This window comes from Macaca fascicularis, chromosome 1 (genome assembly GCF_037993035.2).
Source record: "Macaca fascicularis isolate 582-1 chromosome 1, T2T-MFA8v1.1".
NCBI lineage: Eukaryota > Metazoa > Chordata > Mammalia > Primates > Cercopithecidae > Macaca > Macaca fascicularis.
Window position 1 is genome coordinate 188594269 of NC_088375.1, and position 27548 is coordinate 188621816.

The 27548-nt window shown below is 40.0% G+C and overlaps 1 protein-coding gene across 6 annotated transcripts in view; it reads left to right on the forward strand.

Moving 5' to 3' along the window:
- PIK3R3 (phosphoinositide-3-kinase regulatory subunit 3) overlaps positions 1-27548 on the forward strand; it is a 96668-nt gene that overhangs the window by 38639 nt on the left and 30481 nt on the right. For 5 of the 6 annotated variants that reach the window (XM_015436568.4, XM_015436572.4, XM_045371783.3 and 2 more), the window contains 2 exons: positions 14375-14483; positions 18108-18206. In XM_015436568.4, the coding sequence (XP_015292054.1) occupies positions 14375-14483; positions 18108-18206 (208 nt within the window). The remainder of the gene's footprint in view (positions 1-14374; positions 14484-18107; positions 18207-27548) is intronic. The other variant, XM_065533574.2, reaches the window with a different exon arrangement.

The following is a 27548-nucleotide window of genomic DNA, read 5'->3' on the forward strand; positions in this document are numbered from 1 at the left end:
TGAGATTACTGGGTCAAATAGTATTTCTGCCTTTAGGTCTTTGAGGAATCGCCACCCTCTAGTTGTTGAAGTAATTGTTTATTTTGATTGTGAAACAGTTTTTTAAAATGTGTTTTCAGAGAGAAATGAGTACTATAATTTTATGAAAATATCATATGTGTCTCGAAAAATAAAATCATCCTTCAATTTTGCTGAGCCAAGAAACTCAACTAAAACTACCTGCTGGAAATGGCACAGTTTTCTGTCTCAGCGTCAGTAACATACAATCCAAATTCTATGTTGTGATTGACTGTTGTACCGTTTTCATTCAGAGATTAGTTTTGCCAACAATGTCTGATTTGGGATTGGGATTTAGCTCACAAAGCAGTTGGTTGTTGGGGCATAGGAAGGGGTTAGTGTTACTAATGAGCACACTACAGAGAAATCATTCCGCTGGGGAAAAATAGCATTTGTCCATGCATGAGCAAAGTTGTTCTGTAATTCAATGCTGGATGCCAAATAGTCAGTGAAGTTTGGATTTGGATGTGGCAGCTTACGGATGCTGGGGGGAAATTTTGTATAATCATTGTCTTTTAAAATGAACTTGATAAAAGCTGTCAGTTTTTTCCCTTTTAGAAAGATGAAATGTTTTTTGTCTTTTCTCTCTCCTCCTGTTTCCATAATTTTATTTTTAGGCTTTCAAAAAGTTGAAGATTTAATTAAAATAAATGTTTTCCCCTTGGTTAGCTTGATTAACTAGTCTTTTTTTCCTAAGCATTATTCTGCACCTAAGATTATATGCTAACATCCAAGATAGTTCTAATTCTCTTCATCTTTTGTTCCTCTAAAATGAAATAGATTTGTGAATTTTAGGAAATATGTATTATGAAATTATTTTGTTTTATTTTGTAGTTTGAACCTTTTATAATATCTAGTTATCACAAATAGATATCTTTGGGATTTTTTTCTTGTTTCTTGGTTCTTTAACAGATAGTCAGAATTTATTATCTGATGGAATATTTTAGGTTTGTTTTGTGTCTTTGATAACATTGTTCATTTTCGACACTTTTTTTTGTTTTTTTTTGAGACAGGGTCTCACTTTGTTGCCCAGGTTGGAGTGCAGTGGTACAATCTTGGCTCACTGCAGCCTTGACTTCCTGGGCTCAGGTGATCCTCTCACCTCAGCTTCCCAAACAGCTGGGACTACAGGCACACACCACCATACCCGGCTGATTGCTGTATTTTTTTGTAGAGACAGTTTCTCCATGTGTTGCCCAGGCTGGTCTTTTTTTTTTTTTTTTTGAGACGGAGTCTCACTCTGTCACCCAGACTGGAGTGCAGTGGCATGATCTTGGCTCACTGCAAACTCTGCCTCCTGGGTTCAAGCGATTCTCCTGCCTCAGCCTCTCAAATAGCTGGGATTACAGGCACCTGCCACCACGCTCGGCTAATTTGCCTAGGCTGGTCTTAACCTCCTGGAGTCAAGTGATCTGCCCACCTCAGCCTCCCAAAGTGCTAGGATTACATGCATGAGCCACCACACCTGGCTGACAACATTTAACAGAATAATTTATGTTCTTAGTATTTAAATGCCCTCAATACTATATAGCAAAGATTTATGTGACTGAACCGTTTTTCTTAAACTGAGCATTTTCATGTCAAAGATATGTGTAGGAGATCGCATTTACTATTTGGAAGGTAAATATTAAGAATTTTTTGGAAAGCAAATGTGAGAAGTTGACAAAGAGAAGGAGATATTAGGGGGCATTGCAAATCCCTTACAGTATTTCTTTTCAGCTGATTGACCAAAATATAGCTTAAATGAGTTAACTGCAAAACAGAAACATGAATTAGTAATAGTGTCTAGTTCCTCCTAATGAAACTTAAAGGCAGATTCTGATCTGCTAGCTTATGATCTCTAGTTATACTAAACTACCAGTACCAGCTAATTAAGCTGGGAGTTCTGGGGACTTTTTCCTAACACAAGAATAATACTTTTATGTTTGCCGTTTTTGGTTCTACATATGTTACTTAGGGCTGGTTCAGGGAGGTAGAATATGATGTTTGAAATAGCTTGTAGTGAAGAATGGGAGGGAGGTAAATTTAGGGTAAGATTTTTGGATTGTTTTGAGGGTCCACTTATGGTTGGAGACCATTGTTAGTGAAACCAATTGAAGATGATGTAACTTTTTTCCTCTTTATTAGCCTAGAGAGAGAGAGCAGAAAAAGCATGAAAACGGATTGAGCTATGGTCGGGGTCTTGCCAGACAGGTACAGTGGGAGGATAAGAGAGCAAAAGAGACGATAGTATTAGTTGAGAGAGAGGGATAATGAAGACCAGTATGGGATAGAAAGAAAGTACTAAGTTTGAGGAATTAGAGGTCTTACTGAGGTGAAAGAACAGTGGTAGCATTGCTGTAAATTGGAGGTCTCATTGAGGTGAAAGAACTGGGATTACTGGAGTAAGTGGTAAAGATGTAGAGAGAGGGCCAAGTGTGGTGGCTGACTCCTGTAATCCCAGAACTTTGAGAGGGCAAGGTGGGCGGATCACGAGTTCAGGAGATCGAGACCAGCCTGTCTAACACGGTGAAATCCCGTCTCTACTAAAAATACAAAAAATTAGCTGGGTGTGGTGGCCCGTGCCTGTAGTACCAGCTAACTCGGGAGGCTGAGGCAAAATCGCTTCAACCTGGGAGGCGGAGGTTGGCAGTGAGTCGAGATAGCACTACTGCACTCCAGCCTGGGCGACAGAGCGAGACTCCGTCTCAAAAAAAAAAAAAAAAGTAGAGAGGTCAAGGAGTACCTTTGTGGGGTTAGGAATGTGGTTCTCATTCTAGTTTTATATCAGAATTACCAATTGCCTTTTTAAAAAAACATAGTTACCCAGGTCTCATTCTGGATCAATGGAATCAGAATCTGTAGGCCGTTGGGCTAAGGCATCTTCATTTAAGATGTTATACATACAGCTGATTAAAAAAATACTCTAAAATTTACATACAGTAAAGTTTATACTCTTTGGTGTACAGTTCTTTGAGTTTTGACAAATGCATAGTGGTGCCTTTTATCAGGATAGGGTGGATAGGAACAGGTGAGGAAATGCGGTGGGCCCTCCCTATTCACAGATTCTGCATTCTCGAATTGAAATAACAAACAACTGTGGATACAGGGTGTGTGTGAAAAAACCAATAAAATTAACAATATAACAACAAAAATAATACAAATAAAAATACAGTATAACAATTCTTTACATAGCATTTACATTGTATTAGATACAAGTAATCTAGAGATGACTTAAAGTATATAGGAGGATGTGCATAAGCTGTATGCAAATACTGTGTCATTTTATAAAATGGACTTGAGTATCCTTGGATTTTGGTAACTGCAGGGATCCTGGAACTAATCCTATGAGGATACTGAGGTATGATTGTATGTATTTGGTTTTGAATACCCTCAAATTTGCTTGTTGCACTAAAGCTGCAGCCATAGAATTCAGAAGAGTGGAGATTATTACAATGAATTAATATTTTCTATATCATTTCCTTAAGTCTAGATCTGGAATTGACATATTTTTTCTGTAAGGAGCCATATAGTAAATACTTTAGGCTTTGCAGGCCACAAATGATCTTTCGTGTGTGTGTGTGTGTGTGTGTGTGTGTGTGTGTGTGTGTGTGTGTGTGTTTATAACCATTTAAAAATGTAAAACCGGGCCAGGCGTGGTGGCTCATACGTGTAATCCCAGCGCTTTGGGAGGCCAAGGCAGGTGGATCACTTAAGTCAGGAGTTCAAGACCAGCCTGGCCAACATGGGGAAACCCCGTCTTTACTACAAATACAGAAATTAGCTGGGTGTGATAGCCCGTGCCTGTAGTCCCAGCTGCTCGAGAGGCTGAGGCAGGAGAATCTCTTGAATCTGGGAGGTGGAGGTTGCAGTAAGCCGAGATTGTACCACTGCACTCCAGTCTGGGTAACAGAGTGAGACTCTGTCTCAAAAAAAAAAAAAAAAAAAAAAAGTAAAAACGCTGGTCACAGTGGTGCACGCCTTTAGTTCCACAGCTACTCAGGAGGGTGAGGCAAGAAGATGACTTGAACCCAGGAGTTTGAGACCAGCCTGGGCAACATAGTGAGACCCTCATCTCAAAATAATAAAAAAAGTAAAAACTATTTTTTGCGCCTTGGAAAACAGGCAGAGGGCCATAGTTTGCTAACCCCAGGCAAATCATCAATACCACAATAAATCAAGCTCTCTGATTTGTAGTATTTGCTGATTTCCAAAATATAAATACTCCCACTGTGGCTGATTTCAATCTACTAGTGTGACTGACATACTGAATGCAGAATTTGAAAGAAATCCTCAGTAGCACACAGTATTTCCATTATATAAATACAATAGATGTTTCTTAAAAGCATAAATACAGTATTAATGAAGTAATGAGGTTTAAGCATTTTTAAACTTTATTTTTAATATAATTTAATTGTGAACTTATATGATTTAGTATTTAATAATGACTGTGTAGAGGCTGGGCACGGTGGCTCACACCTGTAATCCCAACACTTTGGGAGGCCAAGGCAGGCGGATCATGAGGTCAGGAGTTCGACACCAGCCTGACCAGTATGGTGAAACCCTGTCTTTACTAAAAATACAAAAAAAACTAGCCAGGCATGGTGGCATGTGCCTGTAGTTCCAGCTACCCGGGAGGCTGAGGGAGGAGAATCGCCTGAACCTAGGAGGTGGAGGTTGCAGTGAGCTGAGATTGCACCACTGCACTCCATCCTGGGCAATAGAGGGAGACTCCATCTCAAAAAAAAAAAAGTGTATAGAATAGCAGCTTGCAAAATTCCTGAAAATACAACAATCAGCTCTCACTAGCTTGTACAAGTTGGATTCAACATAGCGTGGAACTTAAGGCTCAGACAGGTGAGATAATTTACCAAGTCTAGTTTAAGTGGTAGAATCAGAAGAAACGCTAGGTTTCTTTTGATTTTTATCTTAAAGCAATATGGGTTTATAGTTTAAAAAGTCAAAAAGTACTACAAGGTTTATAGTACAAAATCATCAGTTGCCTGTCCTACCCTCTCTTCTGCCACTTTCTAGCCCCCAGGGGCAACACTTAACTCTTCTGGCCTTTTCTTCTGGTGTTTACCTCCCTATTTTTTGTAATATGGTAATACTGCTATTTATAATTTTTCACCTTTTGATGTCATTTATTCCTTCTAAGAAAGATAGCGATTTACTTCTCTTATTCTCTTATGCCATACACTGTTTCCTTCTATGCATTTTCCAGTGTATTTATATCACAATTATAACTTTCTTAAATTATCTTCCAATATTTACACTATTATTACGTGCAGTGTTCACAGCTAAGCCATTAGTATATTATGATTGCATCCTTTCTTTTTTTTTTTTTTTTTGAGACGGAGTCTCACTCTGTCGCCTAGGCTGGAGTGCAGTGGCGCGATCTTGGTTCAGTGCAACCTCCACCTCCTGGGTTCAAGCTATTCTCCTGCCTCAGCCTCCCAAGTAGCTGGGACTACAGGTGCATGGCACCGTATTTGGCTAATTTTTTATACATTTTTAGTAGAGATGGGGTTTCACCATATTGGCCAGACTGGTCTCGAACTCCTGACCTTGTGATCTACCTGCCTCGGCCTCTCAAAGTGCTGGGATTACAGGTGTGAGCCACCATACCTGGCCACATTTCCTTTTTTTTATATATATAAATTTAAAGACAGAATTGTATGATTCTGACAGAACCGTATGACCGAACCATAAAATTCATCACAGTATGGTTAAACATCAGATAATTTACCATTTCCATTCTTTTCTTAAACATACCCTCTAAACTGCCCTTCATCTTCCTGTTTGAATTCTAACTGTTTTCAGCTGTCATCCTGGTACTGCATTCAGCATTATGCTGGGCATTGCCATTGCTTCTCTCCGGTGTTGGCATCCATTTTCCTGCATTTTATACCACCTGCTTTCCTAGTTTATTTCTTCATTTTGGTGGAGCACATCATTCAGTAGCTTCCTAAGAAGGGTTGCTGAGAGATGAATTGGTTGAGATCTTGTATATCTGAAAATATCTATTCTACCATCATGTGTAATTGATAATTTGGCAGGATATATCATTCTAGCTTGAAAAAATCATTTTCCCTCAGATTTGGAAGGTTTATCTTCAGTGTTGCTAGTCTCCAGTGTTGTTGAGCAACCCAAAGACATTCTTTAGTCCTTTGTGACTTTTTTTTTTTTTTTTTTTTTTGGTCCTTGTGATAGATTTTAGGACCTTCTCTTTTCCCCCCAGTGTTGTGAAATTCCACAGGGGTGTATCTTGATGTGGATCTTTTTCATTCATTATGTGGCATACTCTGTGGGCATTTTTATTCAGGAAATGTGTGTCCTTCAGTTCTTAAAATTTTTTTCTTATTTTAAAGATTTCTCTTCCTGCTTTCTGGAACTTCTGTTAGTTTGATGCTGGATCTTCTGAGTTGATCCTCTGATTCTCTTACCTTCCCCTATTTTTTCATTACTTTCTCTTTTTGTTCCACTTCCTGGGAGATTTCAGCTTTACCTGCCAGATTGTGAACTGACTTTAAAAATTTTCTATAATAATTTTAATATATAAAGGCTTTTGTTCTTTGAATGTTACTTTAGTATAGATCTTGTTTGTCTTTCATAGATGCAGTCTTTCCTTTTATATATCTGAGATATGCTGTTTTTGTGTGTCTGTGAAGTTTTTTTTCCCTTGAATTCTCTGGTTACTCCCAAGTTTCTTCTTGTTTTGGTCTTCTTTAATGTAATGGCTTTCCTCAAATGTCTGGTGTTTTTTTAAATTTTAAGTTGTGGTAAATATATGTAACATGTAATTTATCATTTTAACCATTTGATCTATTTCTTTTAAAGTATTTATTTATTTACTTTAGAGATGGGATCTTGCTCTGTTGCCCAGGCTGGTCTCGAACTCTTGGGCTCAAGCAATACACCTGCCTTGGCTTCCCAGAATGCTGAGACTGTAGGCGTGAGCCATCACACTCAGCTGTTTTTAACCATTTTAAAATGTTTAAATTCTGTGGCTTTAAGTACATTCATACTGTTGTGCAACCATCACCACCATCCACCTCCAGAACTTTTTCATCTTCCTCAGCTGAAACTCTGTACCCATTAAATACTAACTTCCATTCCATCCTCCCCTCAGCCCTTGGTCAATAGCATTCTACTTTCTGTCTCTACGGATTTGACACTTTAGTAGCCTCATGTAAGAAGAATCATAATACTTGTCTTTTTGTGACTTGCTTATTTCACTTAGCGTAATATTTTCAATGTTCATCCATGTTGAAGCTCCATGTGAGTGGGCAGGAACTTGTTAACTGGAGGCCTTCACTGAGAAGTGATAAGATGATGAATACCTGCTAGGTGTGGTGGCTCACACCTGTACTCCCAGCAGTTTGGGAAGCCAAGGCAGGAAGATCATTTGAGCCCAGGAATTCGAGACCACCCTTGGCAATACAGTGAGACACCGTCTCTACCTATTCTCAGCTGAGCTTGGTGTTCCCTGAGTCCAGAGCCTTTCTTTTCTTTTCTTTTTTTTTTAAACATTCTAAAACACAGCACTGAGCATGCTGTATCTTTCTTTTTTATTATTATTATGCTTTAAGTTCTAGGGTACATGTGCATGTGCAGGTTTGTTACATATGTATACATGTGCCATGTTGGTGTGCTGCACCCATCAACTTGTCATTTACATTAGGTATATCTCCTAATGCTATCCCTCCCCCATCCCCCCACCCCACAACAGGCCCCAGTGTATGATGTTCCCCACCCTGTGTCCAAGTGTTCTCATTATTCAGTTCCCACCTATGAGTGAGAACATGCGGTGTTTGGTTTTCTGTTCTTGCGATAGTTTGCTCAGAATGATGGTTTATGTCCTTTGTAGGGACATGGATGAAGAGTCCAGAGCCTTTCTAATTGTTTCTCTGTACTGGTGAGTTGACAGGCAACCTTTGTCTAGGGTGGAGGAGGGGTAGTTGCCTGGTTGCTTGGGCAGGTGGGGAAGAGAATTGAGGACTTAACTGCTCTTTCTATAGATTGTCAGCCAACTCTTCTGTTTCTGGCCACATGACTCAATCCTCCCTTCAGAGATGCATTGTGCTTCCAATTCCTGGCCTTCCCAGAGTATAGTGGTGTGAATCAGGTTGCTTTTTTTTTTTTTTTTTTGTTAAGACAGAGTCTCACTTTGTTGCCTAGACTGGAGTGTAAGGGCACGATCTCGGCTCACTGTAACCTCTGCCTCCCAGGGTCAAGTGATTCTCCTGCCTCAGCCTCCCAAGTAACTGGGATTACAGGTGCCCGCCACCACACTCAGCTAATTTTTGTATTTTTAGTAGAGACAGGGTTTCACCATGTTGGCCAGGCTGGTCTCAAACTCCTGACCTCAGGTGATCCACCTGCCTCAACCTCCCAAAGTGCAGGGATTATGAGTTGGAGTGCAGTGGCCATTTACATGTGTGATCATAGCACACTGTGGGTTTGAACTGGCTTCAAGCAATCCTCCCATCTCAGCCTCCAAGTAGCTGGGACTATAGGTGCACACTGCACCTGGCACCATTTTTGTGTTAAAACATATAAAACATACACAATATACATACATACATACATACAGTGTTCTCTGCTGTTCCTGGTCCCTATTGTATTCACTATTAACAGTTTGTGTGTTCTTCATATGTTTCTGTGCATATATATCCATATGCACACATACACACACACTTAAAACACCTATATGTCTATATGTTTCTTCATATAGCTATGTATTAATTAAAACTGAATTGAAAATATCTTTCTGCATTGCTAATATTTAAAAACTTGTAATATAGGCCAGGCATGAGTGGCCCATACCTATAATCCCAGCACTTTGGGAGGCCAAGGCGGAAGGATTACTTGAGGCCAGGAGATCGAGACCAGCTTGGGTAACGTAATGAGATGCTGTCTCACAATTTAAAAAAAAACCCCAAACTTGTAATATAGTTTCTAAAAATGGAAAGATAAATATTTTTCATTGTCTGCTAGATAGAAATAGAAGTGCTATATATTTTATGGATACTCATTTCAGAAGGTATTTGGTTAGGTGCACTTAACTTATCACTCAGCATTGCAGTGCTTACCTCATGTAAGAACTACTTTGTCAAGGAGTTGAAAAGATGACTAGTGTATCCTAATCAGTTTTTCCCTCAAGATAGTCCTTTTGAACTACTTAAAAGCTTAATGATTTGGAATTATTTTACCTTTATTTATAATATCACAAGATAAATATAAATCTGCTTATCTTAATGCAATTAGGAGGTTATTATGAGATAAATTTTTATTCACATTTGCCCAGTATATTCTACAATCTACATGGGAGTGTGGGGAACAACTCTCAGAGAAGGCAAAACATTTTTTTTTTTTTAATGTGATGCTTATTTTATTTATTTATTTATTTTTCCTTTTTTTCTTTATTTTATTATTATTATTATTATACTTTAAGTTCTAGGGTACATGTGCATAACGGGCAGGTTTGTTACATATGTATACTTGTGCCATGTTGGTGTGCTGCACCCATCAACTTGTCAGCACCCATCAACTCGTCATTTACATCAGGTATAACTCCCAATGAAAGGCGAAACATTTAGATTGAAGATTCAGTTTAGTTTGATAGAGCTACATTTGAGTGTATTCACAATTTTAGGAACAATGAATTATCTTGAAATTTATCCTTTGGATTATAAAGTCCATATGTATGGAGACTATATATATCTAATCTAGTTCATTGCTATGTTCACAGCTTCTGGAACATAGGAGGTGTTCAGTACATATTTGCCTATGTCTATGTGGAGTGATGATAGATAGTAGGAATGTAGAAATAGGCCAGTATTGCATTCAGTTCAGACCTTATGATTGTATTCTTTTAGCAACCTCATGTAGCAACTGCCTTTATAAAAATTTCATTCTTCTTACATTTCTGTAGTTGAGAACAGCAAGATACAAGGAGGCAGCCCTCTGTAATAGATGTGAAATGGTCATTACATGTTTGTTGGTGGTAGAGCTATCTGTGAACTATCATTATCCATAAATAGCAGCTTCCTCATGCAGTCTGGTCAACTCAACTCATCTCAATATAGAGCTCCTCCAGTGAAGGGATGTAGAAAAGTCTCCATAACTCCATTTGAAGGTGATTAGAATGTAACCCACCTGCTGATACAATGAAGCACATTGGTTCTTGGGCTCTGTTGATCATGTACTCAAATCACTAAGGACTAGATTTGAGAAGCTTAGTGTTTGACCTTAAAGTTTCCCTAGAGGGGATCAATTACTCCTTTTGCTGGGTTTCCATTACAATTTGCTTTTTACTGCATTCTGATGAGTATTATAGTTAGGTGTTTCTGTGTGTCATTCTCTCTGGATTTGTTCTTTTGAGTGCAGGGAACACCTTATCTTTGTACCTTTTCATACTATAGTGCAGTGCTTTGTATAGCACAAGTTTACACTGTTAATCCTTGTGTTAAGTAAGTAGAAGAATTATAAGTTTTGCTAAGTTATAGTTCAAACTGTAGCTACTTTTATAATTCACATAAAATCCTTTTCAAACAAGATGGTTATTTAGCTACTTCGAAAAAAAGTGTGGATTATAGCAAATCCACCCCCATCTAGTAATTTCAGAAGTCTGATATTTATTTATTTTAAAACAGCTTTATTGATATATAATTCACATGCCAGGCAGTTTACCCACATTGTATAATTCAGTGATTTTTTAGTATCTTCACAAAGTTGTACAACCATCATGATAGTCAATTTTGGAATATTTTCATTACCCTGAAAGAAATCCTTCATATAGCAGTCACTCCCTATTTCCCCCTTTACTCCCCAGTCCTAGCCAACCATTGATCTACTTTCTATCTCTATAGATTTGCCTATGGACAATGGGATTGTATAATATTTGGCCTTTCATGACAGGCTTCTTTCACTCAGCAAAATGTTTTCAGATTCGTCCATGTTGTAATATATCAGTACCTCATTCCTTTCTATTGCCGAATAATCTGTTGTATGGACATATACCTCATTTTATTTATCTGTTCATCTGTTGATAGATATTTGGGTTGTTTTCCATTTTTGGGCCATTATAAATAATGCTACTATGAACATTCCTGTACAAGTTCTTGTGTAGATATACGTTTCTTTTTTCTTGGGTATATGTAAGAGTGAAATTGCTGGGCAACTCTGCATTTAGCCTTTTGAGGAAGCCAGACTGTTTTCCAAGCAGCTGCATCATTTTACATTCCCACCAGCAGTCTATGAGTATTTCAATTTCTCCACATCCTCACCAACACTTGTTATTATCTGTCTTTTTGATTATAGTCATCCTAGTGGGTGTGAAGTGGTATTTCACTGTGGTTTTGATTTGCATTTCTCTGTTGGCTGATTATGTTCAGTATCTTTTCATGTGCTTATTGGCTACTTGTTTGTCTTTTGGAGAAATATATATTCAGATCCTTTGCCCATATTTAATTGGGTCATTTGTCTTTTATTGAATTAAAAGAGGTCTTTTATGTATTCTAGATACACGTACAAAAATATATTTACAGATACAATTACAAATATTTACAAAAATATATTTTATCAGTTCTACTTACAAAAACATTCTCCCATCCTGTAGGTTGTCTCTTCACTTTCTTGATGATGTCCTTTGGAGTACAGAAGTTTTTAATTTTGATGCAGTTGATCTATTTTTTTCTTGTTTGTTATTTTCAAGGTCATATTTAAGAAACCATTACCTAATATAAAGTCACAAATATTTAAGCCTATTTTTTCTTGTAAGAATTTTATGGTTTTAGGTCTTGACATTTAGGTCTTTGATCCATTTTTAGTTAATTTTGGTGTGAGGCAGGGATCCAACTTCATTCTTTTTGCATGTGGATATCCACTTGTTCCAGAACAATTTGTTAAAAAGACTGTTCTTTCCCTCATTGAATTATCTTGACACCATTGAGACACCCATGTTGAAAATCAGTTGACTAAGGGACTTTATTTATTTATTTTTGAGACAGAGTCTCACTCTGTCTCCCAGGCTGGAGTGCAGTGGTGCAATCTCGGCTCACTGCAACCTCTGCCTCCGGGGTTCTAGCAATTCTCCTGCTTCAGCCTCCCGAGTAGCTGGGATTACAGGTGTGCACCACCATGCCCAGCTAATATTTGTATTTTTAGTAGAGATGGGGTTTCATCATGTTGGCCAGACTGGTCTCGAACTCCTGACCTAAGTTGATCTGCCTGCCTCCGCCTCTCAAAGTGCTTGGATTACAGGTGTGAGCCACTACACCCGGCCAACTAAGGGACTTCTGTTTGGGGGAAAATATTCACATTGTTCTCCTTCCCCCCAAGATTGCTTACAATTTTTTGATTAAATTAAGAAAAAAGAAACAATCTCAAAAAAGTTACAAGTACAGTTCAAAGAACGTAATTTTTTTGAATCATTTGAGAGTAAGTTGTCAGCATGATGCCATATGATGACCATGTTTGTGTGTATTTCCCACAAACAAGAACATTTTCCTACAGAAGCGCAATATAACCATCAAAATCAGAAAACTAACATTGCTATATTACTACTATGGTCATACTCAGATCCCATTCAAGTTTTGCCCATTGTCCCAGTGTTGTCCTTAATAGCAAAAAAGATCCAGTCCAGAATTACACATTGCATTTAATTGTCAGGATTCTTTAGTCGTCTTCTTCAATCTGAAACATTTCCTCAGTCTTTCCTTGACCTTCATGACCTGTACATTGTTGAAGATTACAGGTCAGTTATTTTGTAGAATGCCCCTCAGTCATGGTTTGTCTGATGTTTCTTTATGATTAGATTCAGTTTATGCGTATTTGGCAGGGATGTCACAGAAGTGATGTTATATCCTTCCTAGTGCATTGTATTGGGGCCCACAGTTTCCCCATTATTTCTAATATTAACCTTGATTCTTGATTAAGATGGTATTTGCCAGGCTTTTTCACTATTATTGTTTTTCCTTTTGCAATTAGGATTTTGTGGGACAGTATATTGAGATAATAGTAATCTTGGTCCTCATCGATCTTTGTTTCTTTTATTTATTTATATCTGCATGGACACATATATTCCTATTTTGTTTAATGAGTTATATTTCTTTACTATTATTATTTGTATTGATAGGCCAGCTGTTCCAGATTTGGTGAGTGAGAGCCAGCCCCTTCAGGCTCACCATTTTGTTCTTTTAACATAGCCTCTCCCATTCTTTGAGCACTTCCTTCCTTTTTGGCACAAGATGATGTTCAGGCTCGTTTGGTACTTGCTCTATTCTGTCCCTGGAATCAGCCATTTCTTCAAAGAGCCCTGGTTCCTTTTAGTAGAGAATGGTATTAGAAAGCAAGGTCAAGGTGCTCAGTGTACATATTGGGGTGTTGTTGCCCCCAGGACCTCTCAGGGCAGCAGTCCCCAACCTTTTTGGCACCAGGGACCGGTTTCATTGCTGGGGTGGGGTCGGGGTGGGGGTATTGGTTTCAGGATGAAACTGTACCACCTCAGATCATCAGGCATTAGTTCGATTTTCAAAAGAACTCGATTTTCAAAAGGTTCGATTACAACCTCGATTCTCGCATGTGCAGTTCACAGTAGGGTTTGTGCTTCTATGAGAATCTAATGCTGAAGCTCAGGCGGTAATGCTCGCTCGCCCACTGCTCACTTCCTGCTGTGTGGCCCTTTTCCTGATAGGCCATGGACCAGTGCCAGTCCGCGGCCCGGGGGTTAGGGAATCTCTGTCTCAGGGAACAGAGCTAGGGAATATATGTATGCTGTGTACAGACATTTACATATTTATGTTTATATACATTGAAATTCATGAGTTGATATCAGTAGCTGTAATTCCAGTCCAAAATAAGAGGCTTCATTCTATTACAGTTGAGCAAATTATTAATAACATACCCATCATTTCATAGTTACCCTTTTTTGTTTTTGGTAGTAAGAATACCTAAAATTTACTCACTTGGCAGATTACCAGTATATAATACAATATTATTAACTATAATTCTCATGTTGTACGTTGGTCACTTAGTGGCTTTTGGACTGAGTTGTTTGGAAAGGGGTTGCATGTTGGCTTTTGAGAGATGATGAAGTTGTACAGACTTAGAAGTCGGTGTTTCGTAAGAAGGAAAAAACCAAATATCTTGACATTTTCACTTTTTAGGCAATCAAAAGGATTCCTTCTGTTGCTAACATTTAACATAAAATAATACTCAGTTTGATTGATAATTATTAGAATCTTAATATACCTTGGTTAGTGAGCTGCTTCAGAGGAAATTAGAAAACAAAAAATAATTTACATCTACAGAGTAATATTCATTTCTCTTCTAGCTCTTCCACCAAAGCCACCTAAGCCAATGACTTCAGCAGTTACAAATGGAATGAAGGACAGTTCTGTTTCTCTTCAGGATGCAGAATGGTACTGGGGGGATATTTCAAGGTAACTAGAATGCTACTGTAATTGAATGCAGTTTTTTAAAAAGTCATTTTTGAGAATTAGTAGGTAAAGTAAACCATTTTAAGCCAGGCATGGTGGCTTACGCCTATAATCCCAGCAACTCAGGAGGGTGAGACTGAAGAAGCACGTGATACCAGGAGTTCAAGGCTATAAAGAGCACTCTGTTGCACTCTAGCCTGGGCAACAGAGTAAGACCCCCCAAATCTTTTTTTTTTTTTTTTTTTGAGACGGAGTCTCGCTCTGTCGCCCAGGCTGGAGTGCAGTGGCGCGATCTCCGCTCATTGCAAGCTCGGCCGCCTCCCGGGTTCATGCCATTCTCCTGCCTCAGCCTCCCTGGAAGCTGGGACTACAGGCGCCTGCCACCACGCCCGGCTAATTTTTTTGTATTTTTATTAGAGACGGGGTTTCACCGTGTTCGCCAGGATGGTCTTGATCTCCTGACCTCGTGATCCGCCCGTCTTGGCCTCCCAAAGTGCTGGGATTACAGGCGTGAGCCACTGCTCCCGGCCCCGACCCCCCAAATCTAAAAAAAAAAAAAAGTATTGTAGTGCCCTACTAATTTTTATTTAAAGATTACCATTTTAGGCCAGGTACGGTGGCTCACACCTATAATCCTAGCACTTTGGGAGGCTGAGGCGGGTGGATTGCCTGAGCTCAGGAGTTCGAGACCAGCTTGGGCAACATGGTGAAACCCTGTCTCTACTAAAATACAGAAAATTAGCCGAGCATGTTGGCATGCGCCTGTAATCCCAGCTACTTGGGAGGTTGAGGCAGGAGAATTGCTAGAACCTGGGAGGTGGAGGTTGCAGTAAGCTGAGATAGTACCACTGCACTCCAGCCTGGGTGACAGAGTGAGACACTATCTCGAAAAAAAACAGAAAAAATGCTCATGTAAAAAATTTTGTGTGGGAACATTTCATAAATGTCTTAACACTTTTCTTCCCATGAAAAAATGACAAGAAAATCTTCATTATTTATTTATTTTGAGATGGAGTCTCACTCTGTTGCCCAGGCTGGAGTGCAGTGGCATGATCTCAGCTTACTGCAACTTCCGCCTGCTGGATTCAAGTGATTCTCCTGCCTCAGCCTCCTGAGTAGCTGGGATTATAGTCATGTGTCACTATGCCCTGCTAATTTTTGTATTTTTAGTAGAGACAAGGATTCACCATGTTGGCCAGGCTGTTCTCGAACTCCTGACCTATGGTGATCCACCTGCCTTGGCCTCACAAAGTGCTGGGATTACAGGTGTCAGCCACTGTGCCTGGCTGAAAATCTTTAAATTATGAGTGTGATTATTACTTCTAATACTATATTGAGGATGGATTTCTAAATAAGTGACACTTAGACATTTAGGATAGTTACATGTGTTTTAGAATTAAAAATATTTGTGGGTACTTACATTTCTGTACCTTTCTTTCTCTAAGCCAGTGATTCCAAAGTCTTTGCATGCACAAAAATCAATTGAGGTGGAGCCCAGGAATCTGCATTTAACAGCTTCCCTGGGTGAATTTGATGCAGTCTCTTTACACACCCCAATTTGATAAACAGGACTCTAGGACAGATTTGTTTTCTGGGTAAAGTGTGGTTTTAGATAATTTTGAACTCAAAGAGGGAATTATATACATTTAATTTGAATATTGTATTTTCTTATTAAATTTTTTTCTTGTTAAACTTTGCTTTAATGGGTCTCAGATGTATTTTCTTTTTAAAGGCCTATCCATTTCTGTCAAATCAGTTTCCAGGTTGATGCTGTATTCCTCAACACACTTATCTATCCCTTTCTCTTCTCTGTTCTCTTCCTCTACCAAAATGGTATTTATTTAATTTTTTTTTACTCTTACGGTTTCAACTGTTTTAAGAGTATATTTGCATTGTTGTGCAGCCATCATCACCATCCATCTCCAGAACTTTTTTATTTTCCCTAACTGAAATTCTGTACCCATTAAACAATAACCTTCCATTCTTCCCTCCTTCAGCTCATGGCAACCACCATTCTGCTTTCTGTCTTATGAATTCAGTTCTAGGTACTTTACATAAGTGTAATCATATAATAATTGTCCTTTTGTGACTGGCTTATTTCACTTTCTTCATACATCTTCAAGGTTCATTCATGTTGTAGCATGTGTCAGAATTTCATTCCTTATTTATTTATTTATTTTTTTGAGACAGAGTCTCGCTCTGTCGCCCGGGCTGGAGTGCAGTGGTGTGATCTCAGCTCATTGCAAGCTCCGCCTCCCGGGTTTACACCATTCTCCTGCCTCAGCCTCCTGTGTAGCTGGGACTCCAGGCGCCCGCCACCACACCCGGCTAGTTTTTTGTATTTTTCAGTAGAGACGGGGTTTCACTGTGTTAGCCAGGATGGTCTCGATCTCCTGACCTCGTGATCCGCCCGTCTTGGCCTCCCAAAGTGCTGGGATTACAGGCTTGAGCCACCGCGTCCGGCCTCATTCCTTCTTAAGGCTAATATCTTATTATATGTGTATGCTATATATTGTTTTAATCCATTCTGTCCATTTAATCCAATCTGGACATTTGGATTGTTTCTAACTTACGGCTGTTGTAAATAATGCTGCAGTTAATATTAGTGCACACATATCTCAGTCCTTGCTTTCAGTTATTTTGGGTATATACCCAGTAGTGGAATGGAATTGCCAGGTCATATGGTAAGTAATTCTGTGTTTAATTTTTTGAAGAGGACTTAATGCATTTCATTAAAATTTTTTTTTTTTTGAGATAGATTCTCATTTAGTCTCCTAGGCTAGAGTGCAATGGTGCAATCTCAGCCCACTGCAACCTCTGCCTCCCGGGTTCAAGTGATTCTCCTGTCTCAGCCTCCCAAGTAGCTGGGACTATAGGCGCTTGCTCGGCCACCACGTCTGGCTAATTTTGTATTTTTAGTAGATACAGGGTTTCATCATGTTGGCCAGGTTGGTCTCGAACTCATGACCTCAAGTGACCTCTCTGCTTCAGCCTCCTAAAATGCTGAGATTATAGGCATGAGCCACTGCACCCAGCCATTTTATTTTAAAATTGATTAGAATATTTCTATTTTAATATTGTACAATAAAACAGTCTATTATTTTTTATTTTAAGATCACATGGTTCTAATATGATTCAAGGGTCTTTTATGCCCTGCCATTTCCTTTAAGTGTTCCTTAAATTCCTACACAGAAGGAATTTGTTATCGGGACAAATTTAAACTAGGAGAAAATCCTATTGAAAGGTTATGAACTTAGTGAATTTTCCCCCTTCTGTTCAGAAACAGCTGCCACTGTTGCTTAAATATAACCTTCTAAACAGCCGCTGTTTTTTTCCTGAAACTTTACAAGTTCAGACCTGCCTAAGGAAGCCCTAGAGGCTTGATGAAAACAGTATCTGTTATACACATTTGAAATCTGGAAGAGTTTAAAAATCAAATAGCTCTTCTGTAGATTGCTTACCACCAAAAATCAAAACAGAAAGAGCATATTTAATGCAGGGAAGAACTAAATGACCTCTAAAGGGCTCCATTATTCTATAACCTACTGTCGAAGCAGCCTTAGTAGTAACATGTAAAGACAACCAGTGTTGACATTTTTTCATTTTTCTTATAATTCTGTTCTTCAGGGAGGAGGTAAATGACAAATTGCGGGATATGCCAGATGGGACCTTCTTGGTCCGAGATGCCTCAACAAAAATGCAGGGAGATTATACTTTGACTTTGCGGTAAGTACTTTTCAGTCTTTTGGCTAGTGCTCTACTGATGTTATTTTTATTCTGGGTATACAGATATTTCTGTATTTAAATCTTTATACAATTTTTCATATTTTCATTTATGTACATAATTTCCAGTCTGGCTAATTCTTTTTTCTATATATTAAGTATTTAAACATTTTGTATAAAAATGGCAACTTAAAAAAATGTAGAAAGTAAATGAAAAGGCTAAAATCCCAAAATGTAAAGGACTAAGAAGCATACAGTTGACCTTATAAAGTACGTAGATGTCATGGGCATATGGGCATATTCTTTTTTTTTTTTTTTTTTTTTTTTGAGACGGCGTCTCGCTCTGTCTCCCAAAACTGGAGTGTAGAGGCATGATCTCCGCTCACTGCAAACTTCGCCTCCTGGGTTCACGCCATTCTCCTGCTTCAGCCTCCCCAGCAGCTGGGACTACAGGCGCATGCCGCCACGCCCGGCTGATTTTTTTGCATTTTTTTTTAGTAGCGACAGGGTTTCACCGTGTTAGCCAGGATGGTCTCGATCTCCTGACCTTGTGATCCGCCTGCCTGGGCATCCCAAAGTGCTGGGATTACAGGCGTGAGCCACCGCATCCGGCCGTCACGGGCATAGTCTAAGGGTAAAAATGAATCTATCATTCGAATAACCCTTTTATCTTCCTTAATGCAGACTTTAGAAAGCAGAACTCAACATAATTTTGGTTGATGAGGATATGTTGAAGATAAAGCAGTTCCCAGCCTGTATCATGCTTTCCATATGGGCATATTAGCATCTTTTAAGTGATGGATGTATGACTTTTTATATTTGCGCATTTTTTTTTTTTTGAGATGGAGTCTCGCTTTGTTGCCCAGGCTGGAGTACGGTGGCACAATCTCGGCTCACTGCAAGCTCCACCTCCCGGGTTCATGCCATTCTCCTGCCTTAGCTTCCTGAGTAGCTGGGACTACAGGCGCCCGCCACTACGCCTGGCTAATTTTTTTGTATTTTTAGTAGAGACGGGGTTTCACTGTGTTAGCCAGGATGGTCTCGATCTCCTGACCTCATGATCCACCCGCCTCGGCCTCCCAAAGTGCTGAGATTACAGGCGTGAGCCACTGCGCCCAGCCTATATTTGCACATATTTTTAAAAGGTTAAGAAAACTGCATAAGAAATTTCCACATTTAATTTTAATAATTAAAGTAGCCCAATTACAATAAAGCCTTATGATTTTTTAAAAAAGGAACTATTTAACAAAAAGAAAATAACAGTTAACAATAACATTTACTGACTTTCTTGTACTAAGCCCTTTACATGCATTATATCATTTATTCTTCACAACAACCTTATGAGGTAGGTATTATTACTATTCCCATTTTATAGATGAGGTAACTAAGGGTTAACATGGTTAAGGAACTTGCCTAAAGTCTCATAGTTAGAAAGTGGTAGAGGAAGAGTTTAAATCCAGATTCATCTGGCTGTTTGCTGCCTTTCCAGCCTAATATCTTTAGAAAAAATAATGCTATATTTTATGCAAATATGGCATAAATTTGGAGGCACTATTTTAGTTTCTGGTAAAGAGCTAAAGAAATTAATACCTTTGCACCTGAATTGTGCTGACTAATCAGTGTTCTACAATAATTCATTGAACACAAATATTCCTCTACTCCAGTCAGGCTTCCGTCTCCACCACTCCATGGAGACTCCTAAACCAGTGGCCACTTTTCTCTTCTTACCTTACTTGACCTCTTAGCAGCATTAGTCATAGACACTTCTTAGAAGCAGTTTATTGGGCCGGGCGCGGTGGCTCAAGCCTGTAATCCCAGCACTTTGGGAGGCCGAGGCGGGCGGATCACAAGGTCAGGAGATCGAGACCACAGTGAAACCCCGTCTCTACTAAAAATACAAAAAATTAGCCGGGCGCGGTGGCGGGCGCCTGTAGTCCCAGCTACTCAGGAGGCTGAGGCAGGAGAATGGCGGGAACCTGGGAGGCGGAGCTTGCAGTGAGCCGAGATCGCGCCACTGCACTCCAGCCTGGGCAACAGCGTGAGACTCCGTCTCAAAAAAAAAAAAAAAAAAAAAAAAAAAAAAGAAGCAGTTTATTGTTTTGGCTGTTAAGACATCACACCTTCCTGATTTTCTTCCTAACTTTAAGCTGTTTTGCTCAATATCTAAATGTTAAGTGTTCCAGGGCTCAGACTTGGGCCTCCTTTTCTTCTCTGTATTCATTCTCTTAAGGCGAGCTTGTCTGTCCCATCGCCTTAATATATGTGATGATTAATTTTAGGTGTCAATTTGGCTGGATTAAGGAATACCTAGAGAACTGGTAAAGCATTATTTTGGATGTGTCTATGAGGATATTTCCTGAGCAGATTAGCATTTGAGTCAGTGGATTGAGTAAGGAAGATCGCCCCTCAATGTGAGTAAGCACCATCCAATTGGCTGAGGATAGAACAAAAAGAAAGAAAAAAGAATTTTACCTCTCTTTGTCTTGGAGCTAGAGCACACTCTTATTCTGTCCTTGGAAATCAGAACTCCAGCCTTTGGACTCCAGGATGTATACCAATACTCCCCACCCCCTATGGCCTTCCATCTTGGACTGAGAGTTAACACCATTGGTTTCCTGGGTTCTGAGGCTTGAGGACTTGGACTGAGCCACACTACTGGCATCCCAGCTTGCAGATGGCCTGTAATGGGACTTCTCAGCCTCCATAATCATGTGAGCCAGTTCCCCTGATAAATCCCCTCATATTTATCTTTCTCTCTCTCCTATTGGTTCTGTCTCTCTGGAGAACTCTGATTAACACAGATTTGGTACCAGGAATGATTCTAGTTTTTTTTTTTTTGGAGACAGGTTCTTGCTCTTTCTCCCTGGCTGGAGTGCAGTAGCATGATCATGGCTCACTGCAGCCTTAACCTCCCAGGCCTAAGTGATCCTCCTACCTCAGCCTCATGAGTAGCTGGGACCAAAGGTGCATGCCACCACACCCAGCTAATTTTTGTGTTTTTTATTTTTTATAGAATCGAGTCTCCCTGTGTTGCCCAGGCTGGTCTCAAAACTCCTGGGCTCAAGCAGTCCTCCTGCCTCAACCTTCCAATGCTGGGATTACAGGTGTGAGCCACTGCGCCCAGCCTGAGGAAGATAATTTTAAGGATGAGTTTCCTTAATTAGTTTTGGGGTTCCCAGAATTGGCTCTCTAATTTGATGAGACTTAAAAATGCTAAGGACCCTACTTCTAATAAATAGTACAGAGAGCACTGATAGTCCATAGTGTGAACTGTTTATATAGAGATATGCAAAAAATCTACACTTGATACTTCTAATTTACCACCTGTAAGAGCCAAGGAACTTGGCAACCCTGTATTTGATACTGTCAAACATTTGTAGAAAACCAAGGTTTTCTAATGTTGCCAGACAAAGTGATGAAAGAAAAGGGTGAGCTCAGGGTTTTGATTTCCTGGCCCCAGCTCTGCCATAAATAGCCCAAGAACTTCTAAGTATGCCCTAAGTCAGAGTCTTCTCTTCTGTTTCCACAGGTCTGAAATTGCAAAAAATCAAACACATGCTCTCATCATGTGATTAGCTGAATTACAATCAAAGTTGAAATGTCAGCCTTGTAAGGTGTCTGCTGTTAAAATGAGAGCATTGGTTGGGAAAGAATGGAATTCTATACATTTGGATGGGGATGTGTGGGAAGACCCTGATGAGGTTGGGGACATTGAGCTCCTAAATTCTGATGAGTCTTGTTTGCCAGCAGAAATGGCCTCCCTCCCCCAGTAACAGCATCCCCCTTACACTGGCCTTTCCACCTTTGTCTGAGGGGATTGACTTTGCATTGCTTGAGGAAACTGTAATGGCCTTCCTGGAGACAACTGCTAAGCAAGAGGATGCTGAGTCTTCTCAGGACCCATGCCCACCACCCCTCTTTGCTTCTAGACCTATAGCTAGACTTGAGTCCCAGCAGCCCCTAAAGATGAGGTACAAAGTTTTACCCATGAGGAGATGTGCTATGTGCTAAAAAAGCTACTTGAGTTTTCTAATTTATACAAGCAGAAATCTGGAAAACAGGTATGGGAATAGATATTTAGGGTGTGAGATAATGATGGAAGGAACATAAACTTGAGTCAGGCTGAATTTATTGTGTTTTTTTTTTGAGATGGAGTCTCGCTCTGTCGCCCAGGCTGGAGTGCAGTGGCGCAATCTCGGCTCACTGCAAGCTCCGCCTCCTGGGTTCCCGCCATTCTCCTGCCTCAGCCTCCCGAGTAGTTGGTACTACAGGCACCTGCCACTACGCCTGGCTAATTTTTTATATTTTTAGTAGAGATGGGGTTTCACCTGTGTTAGCCAGGATGCTGTTGATCTCCTGACCTTGTGATCCACCTGCCTCAGCCTCCCAAAGTGTTGGGATTACAGGCATGAGCCACCGCGCCTGGCTGAATTTATTGTTATTGGCCCACCAAACACATTCTGCATTTAATGTTGCAGCTCAGGGAGTTAGAAAAGGCAACAGTTGGCCAGGCATGGTGGCTCACGCCTATAATTCCAGCACTTTGGGAGACCAAAGTGGGCAGATCACGAGGTCAGGAGTTCAAGACCAGCCTGGCCAAAATGCGGTGAAACCCTGTCTGTACTAAAAATACTGGAAAAAAAAAATTGGCTGAATGTGGTGGCATGTGCCTGTAGTCCCAGCTACTTGGGAGGCTGAGGCAGAGGAATCACTTGAACCCAGGAGGTGGCGGTTGCAGTGAGCCAAGATCACGCCACTGCACTCTGGCCTGGGTGACAGAGCAAGACTCTGTCTCAAAAAAAAGAAAAGGCAACAGTTTATTTGGTTAGTTGGCTGAAACATGGATGAAAAGATGGCCTACTGTGAGCCAGCTGGAGGTGTCTGATCTACCTTGGTTAACACAGAGGAAGAGATTCAAAGGCTTAGGGAGGAGACTGGGTTGCTAGAGTGGATTTGTCATTTAAAATATACTTATTCACACTGGGTGGGTCCAGACCACATGCTTTTCAGCAGTACTCTGAGAAACAGATTTGTGAGGAGAACCCCATCATCCCTAAATGCCATGATTGCCCTTCTCTGTAGGCCGGACCTTAAAATGGGAACTGCAGTCGGTCAATGGAAAAATTTAAATGCAGTGGGAATAACTGGATCCCAGGGTAGCAGAGGCCAAGTGAAGGGACTCAGTTTACAAGGCAAGGTGGACATGGTTATCATAATGGACAGCAGAAGCAAAGCAACAGTCAGAATACTCTGACTCATGTAGACCTATGGCATTGACTAATTCGCTGTGTGGGCAGCTCACTGTCTATTTTCTTCTCCCTTCTCACCTAGTCTGTCTTGGCCTACTACAATTTAAATTCCCTGAGGTTGGGGATTTCGTTTTATCATTGCTATATCTCCAGTGTCTAGATTAGTGCCTGATAATGGGTAAGCATTAGAGAATGGATGTCTAATAAGTGTGTGTGTGTGTGTATTTATATATATATATACACATACATGTATATATATATATTTCTATTTGTATTTTTTAGACAGGGTCTCTCTCTGTCATCCAGGCTAGAGTACAGTGATGTGATCATAGCTCACTGAAGGCTTGAACTCCTGAGCTCAAGTGATCCTCCTGCCTCAGCCTCCCAAGTAGCTAAGACTACAGGGGTGTGCCACCATGCCTGGCAGCTAATTTTGTGAAAATTTCTTTGTAGAGATGAGGTCACACTATGTTGCCCAGGCTGGTCTCACACTATGGGTCTCAAGTGATCCTCCCACCTTGGCCTCCCTAGTCCTGAGATTACAGGTATGAGCCACCATGCCCAGCCTATAAATACTTATTTAATAGAAGAATATGCTGCTTATTTTTCTGGAAAATGGTTTTAATCCCACACTAAGTTGTGGAATTTCATTCCTTTTAAGGTTGAATAATAGTCTGCTATATGTATATACTACATTTTGTTTATCCATTCATCACTTGATAGCATTAGCAAGAATGTTTGAAAGTTTTCATGTATCTATCACAAGGTCTGACATACAGTAGGTGTTTGATAGGTGTTGTGTAAATGTTTGAATGAAAGAATTAGAGAAAGACAAAGTTTCTCACAGGAAATGACAGTTGAGCTAGGCCTTGATAGATTTTTGGAAGGCAGAAGAGTGATGATCTTAAGTCAATTTAATAAATACTTACAACTGAGTGCTAATCACTCTGCAGGGTATTTAACAATGAGTTAAAACTTTTGTCTCAGGGAATGTATAATCTAGTGAGGACAAAGGGAATGAGAAAATGGCTTTGAGTGAAAGTTTAATAGCAGGAGAGCTTCACACAATATGCTTTGGAGGCTGAAAGGAAGAAAAGAGATATCTTTGTTAAAAGAATGTAGAAAACTGACCTTCATGGAAGAGATCATATTTGCAGAATATCTTGAAGAAGGGGATAGGTTTGGACATGGAGAGAGTGGGAGGGGAGTAGCAGGAATAGATAACAATAGGAGCAAATATACGGAGGTGAGATTTTATAGCTGCTTTCTGTGAGATGTAGTCCTATTTGGCTAAAAGATAAAGTTTGTAAAGAAGAAGTGGCAGGGGATAGGAGGTTGGAAAGGGGTCATGTTTAAGAGGGCCTTGAATTCCAGAACTTGGGAGTTTGTATTTAATGTTGTAGGTAGGTGGGGAGAACCACTGCATTTTTTCGGCAGGGAAATTGTGATCCGGCTATATATATATATATATATATATTCTTTTTGAGACAGAGTCTTGCTCTGTTGCCCAGGCTAGAGTGTAATGGTGCGATCTCGGCTCATTGCAACCTCTGCCTCCCAGGTTCAAGCGATTCTCCTGCCTCAGCCTCCTGAGTAGCTGGGATTACAGTTGTGTGCCACCACCCCCAGCTAATTTTTGTATTTTTGGTAGAGGCAGTGTTTCACCATGTTGGCCAGGCTGGTCTTGAACTCCTGACCTCAGGTGATCCACCCGCCTCTGCCTCCCGAAGTGCTGGGATTACGGGCATGAGCCACCGCGGGGATAAATGTTGACTTCTAGCTGCTCCAGAACTGCAAGGTAGAAATGTATCTAGGATATAGCTAGAAATGTAGTTTAATGCTTAGGAAAGAGTATAGGGCCAGAGAAAGAGTCAAGCTACCATATGCATAGAGTAAATGGGATTTTTTATGGAAAAAATATACAAAATTTAAAAAGGTGGAGGCTGAAGGCAAAATTTTTTTTTTAGGGAATAACTGGGGTCAGGGAGGAGACAGGAAGAGTGGTTTGAGAGGTTGAAAGAAAATAATAATTTCATCAAAGTTATGGAAGGATGAAATAAAGAAGGCAGAGAGTGAGGGAGAAGGAAGACCTGGGATAAAGGAAGGGGACAGAGTCTGAATTTGTTCAGTCATTGGTGACTCTCAAGTGAGAGGAATGAGAGTGAAACCAGAATGCAGAGAGTAGTAGGTAGTGAGGAAATAGAGATTTTTCAGTTCAATAACTCTTATTTTTTAAATTGGTAAATAGTATTTGTTGTAGAAAATCTGGATACTTAACAAATCTTTAAGAATCTGCTATCTGCCAGACATTGGACTAGGTGCTGAGATGCAAGGAGGACTATCATGATAAAGACATGACCTTCAATTCCTTCGTTCCTTCTCTCATCTCTGCTTAGAGTCCATAGTACATTATTATTAAAATTACCCATGTGAATACATTCTTAAACTTGCTCCTCTTCCTCCAGTATAGTCACGAGACTAAATTCCAACACGTGAATTCAATTCTCCACCTAGTCCTTGCTTATACTTGAGCTGCTGAATGTGGAGAAAGGGATGTGACCACATGGACTGGTCTCACATTAATTATGACCACTAACCTTAAGTGACCTTTAAAACTGCCCAGCTTAACTTCTGCATTTCCACAATGCATTCATCCTGCTTCCCCGTCACTTTCCTAAATGACAATTTCACATGTTCTTTTTTTTCTCTTTTAAAGGACAACCGTTCTTCCCACTTTTAACTAAAGAACTTGCTTTTAATATCACTGATAATGTGGACACAGTCAGACGAGAACTCCTTCATGCTCCTGTTACCACAGCTGTCAACATATTTACACATTAATGTGAATAGTCTGCCGCTTTTCTGTTCCAGTGGATGACTGTTCGTGTCCTTGTCCAGGGTCTGCTTCTCTGTTTGTGGACTGGATCCCATCCCATCCCTCTAATCTACTCAAGGACATCACTCTAGGAACTATCTTGTCCTCTTTTTTGGATCAACAATTTTTGTCTCTCTGTTGAGTCTTCCCCATCAGCATATAAATATACTCTATTATCTCCCATTTAAGAATAGTAAATAATTGACCCTATATCTCTTTCTAGCTACTTCTCTATTTCTCTGCCCTTATTTACAGCAGTATTCCTCGAGACACTTGCCTATGGGCATGTCTTCTTTATCTTCTTTCATTTTCTTGAATCCATTCCAGTCAGGGTTCTATCCTTACCATTTCACTGAAACCATTTAGTCAGTTCATTTAGTGATACCTGCTTTGCCAAACCTAATTATCATTGGACTTGGTTGATAATTTTCTCTTTGTTGAAATGCTTTTGTACGTGTTGGTTTTTAGGATATCACACTCTTAGTTCTCCTCTTACTTCATTAATTGCTCCCTTTTGGTTTCCTTTGCTGGTTCTTCCTTCCGTGTCTCTGACCACTAAACATTGGCATACCCCAGTTCTTAGTCCTTGGACATCTTCTTCTGTCCAGCTATACTCACCTTCAAATAACATCTATCGGCTGGCAACTCCTGAATTTCTGTTTTTAGCCCAGACCTTTCTCCTGAACTTTAGATTCTTTAAGTAGGCTGCTGGATCATCTGCTTTTGAATGTTTAGTAGGCATCTCAAACTTAAAGTGTCTAAAACCAAACTTTTTCCACCTTTAAACATATTCTTTCTTTTTTTTTTTTTTTTTTTTTTTTGAGATGACGTCTTACTCTGTAACCTTGGCTGGAGTGCAGTGGCATGATCTCAGCTCACTGCAACATCTGCCTCCTGGGTTCAAGTGATTCTTCTGCCTCAGGCTCCTGAATAGCTGGAATTCCAGGTGCCCTCTACCACGCCAGGCTAATTTTTGTATTTTAGTAGAGACGGGGTTTTACTGTGTTGGTCAGGCTGGTCTCGAACTCTCGACCTCAAGTGATCTGCCCGCCTCGGCCTCCCAAAGTGCTGAGATTACAGGTGTGAGCCACTGTGCCTGGTCTAAACCCATTCTTTTAAAATAGCTTTCTTCATGTCAATAAATGACAATTCCATTCTTCTGATTGCTTATGATATAAACCTTGAAATCATCTTTATCTTGTCTCTCTGTCATATTCGTAT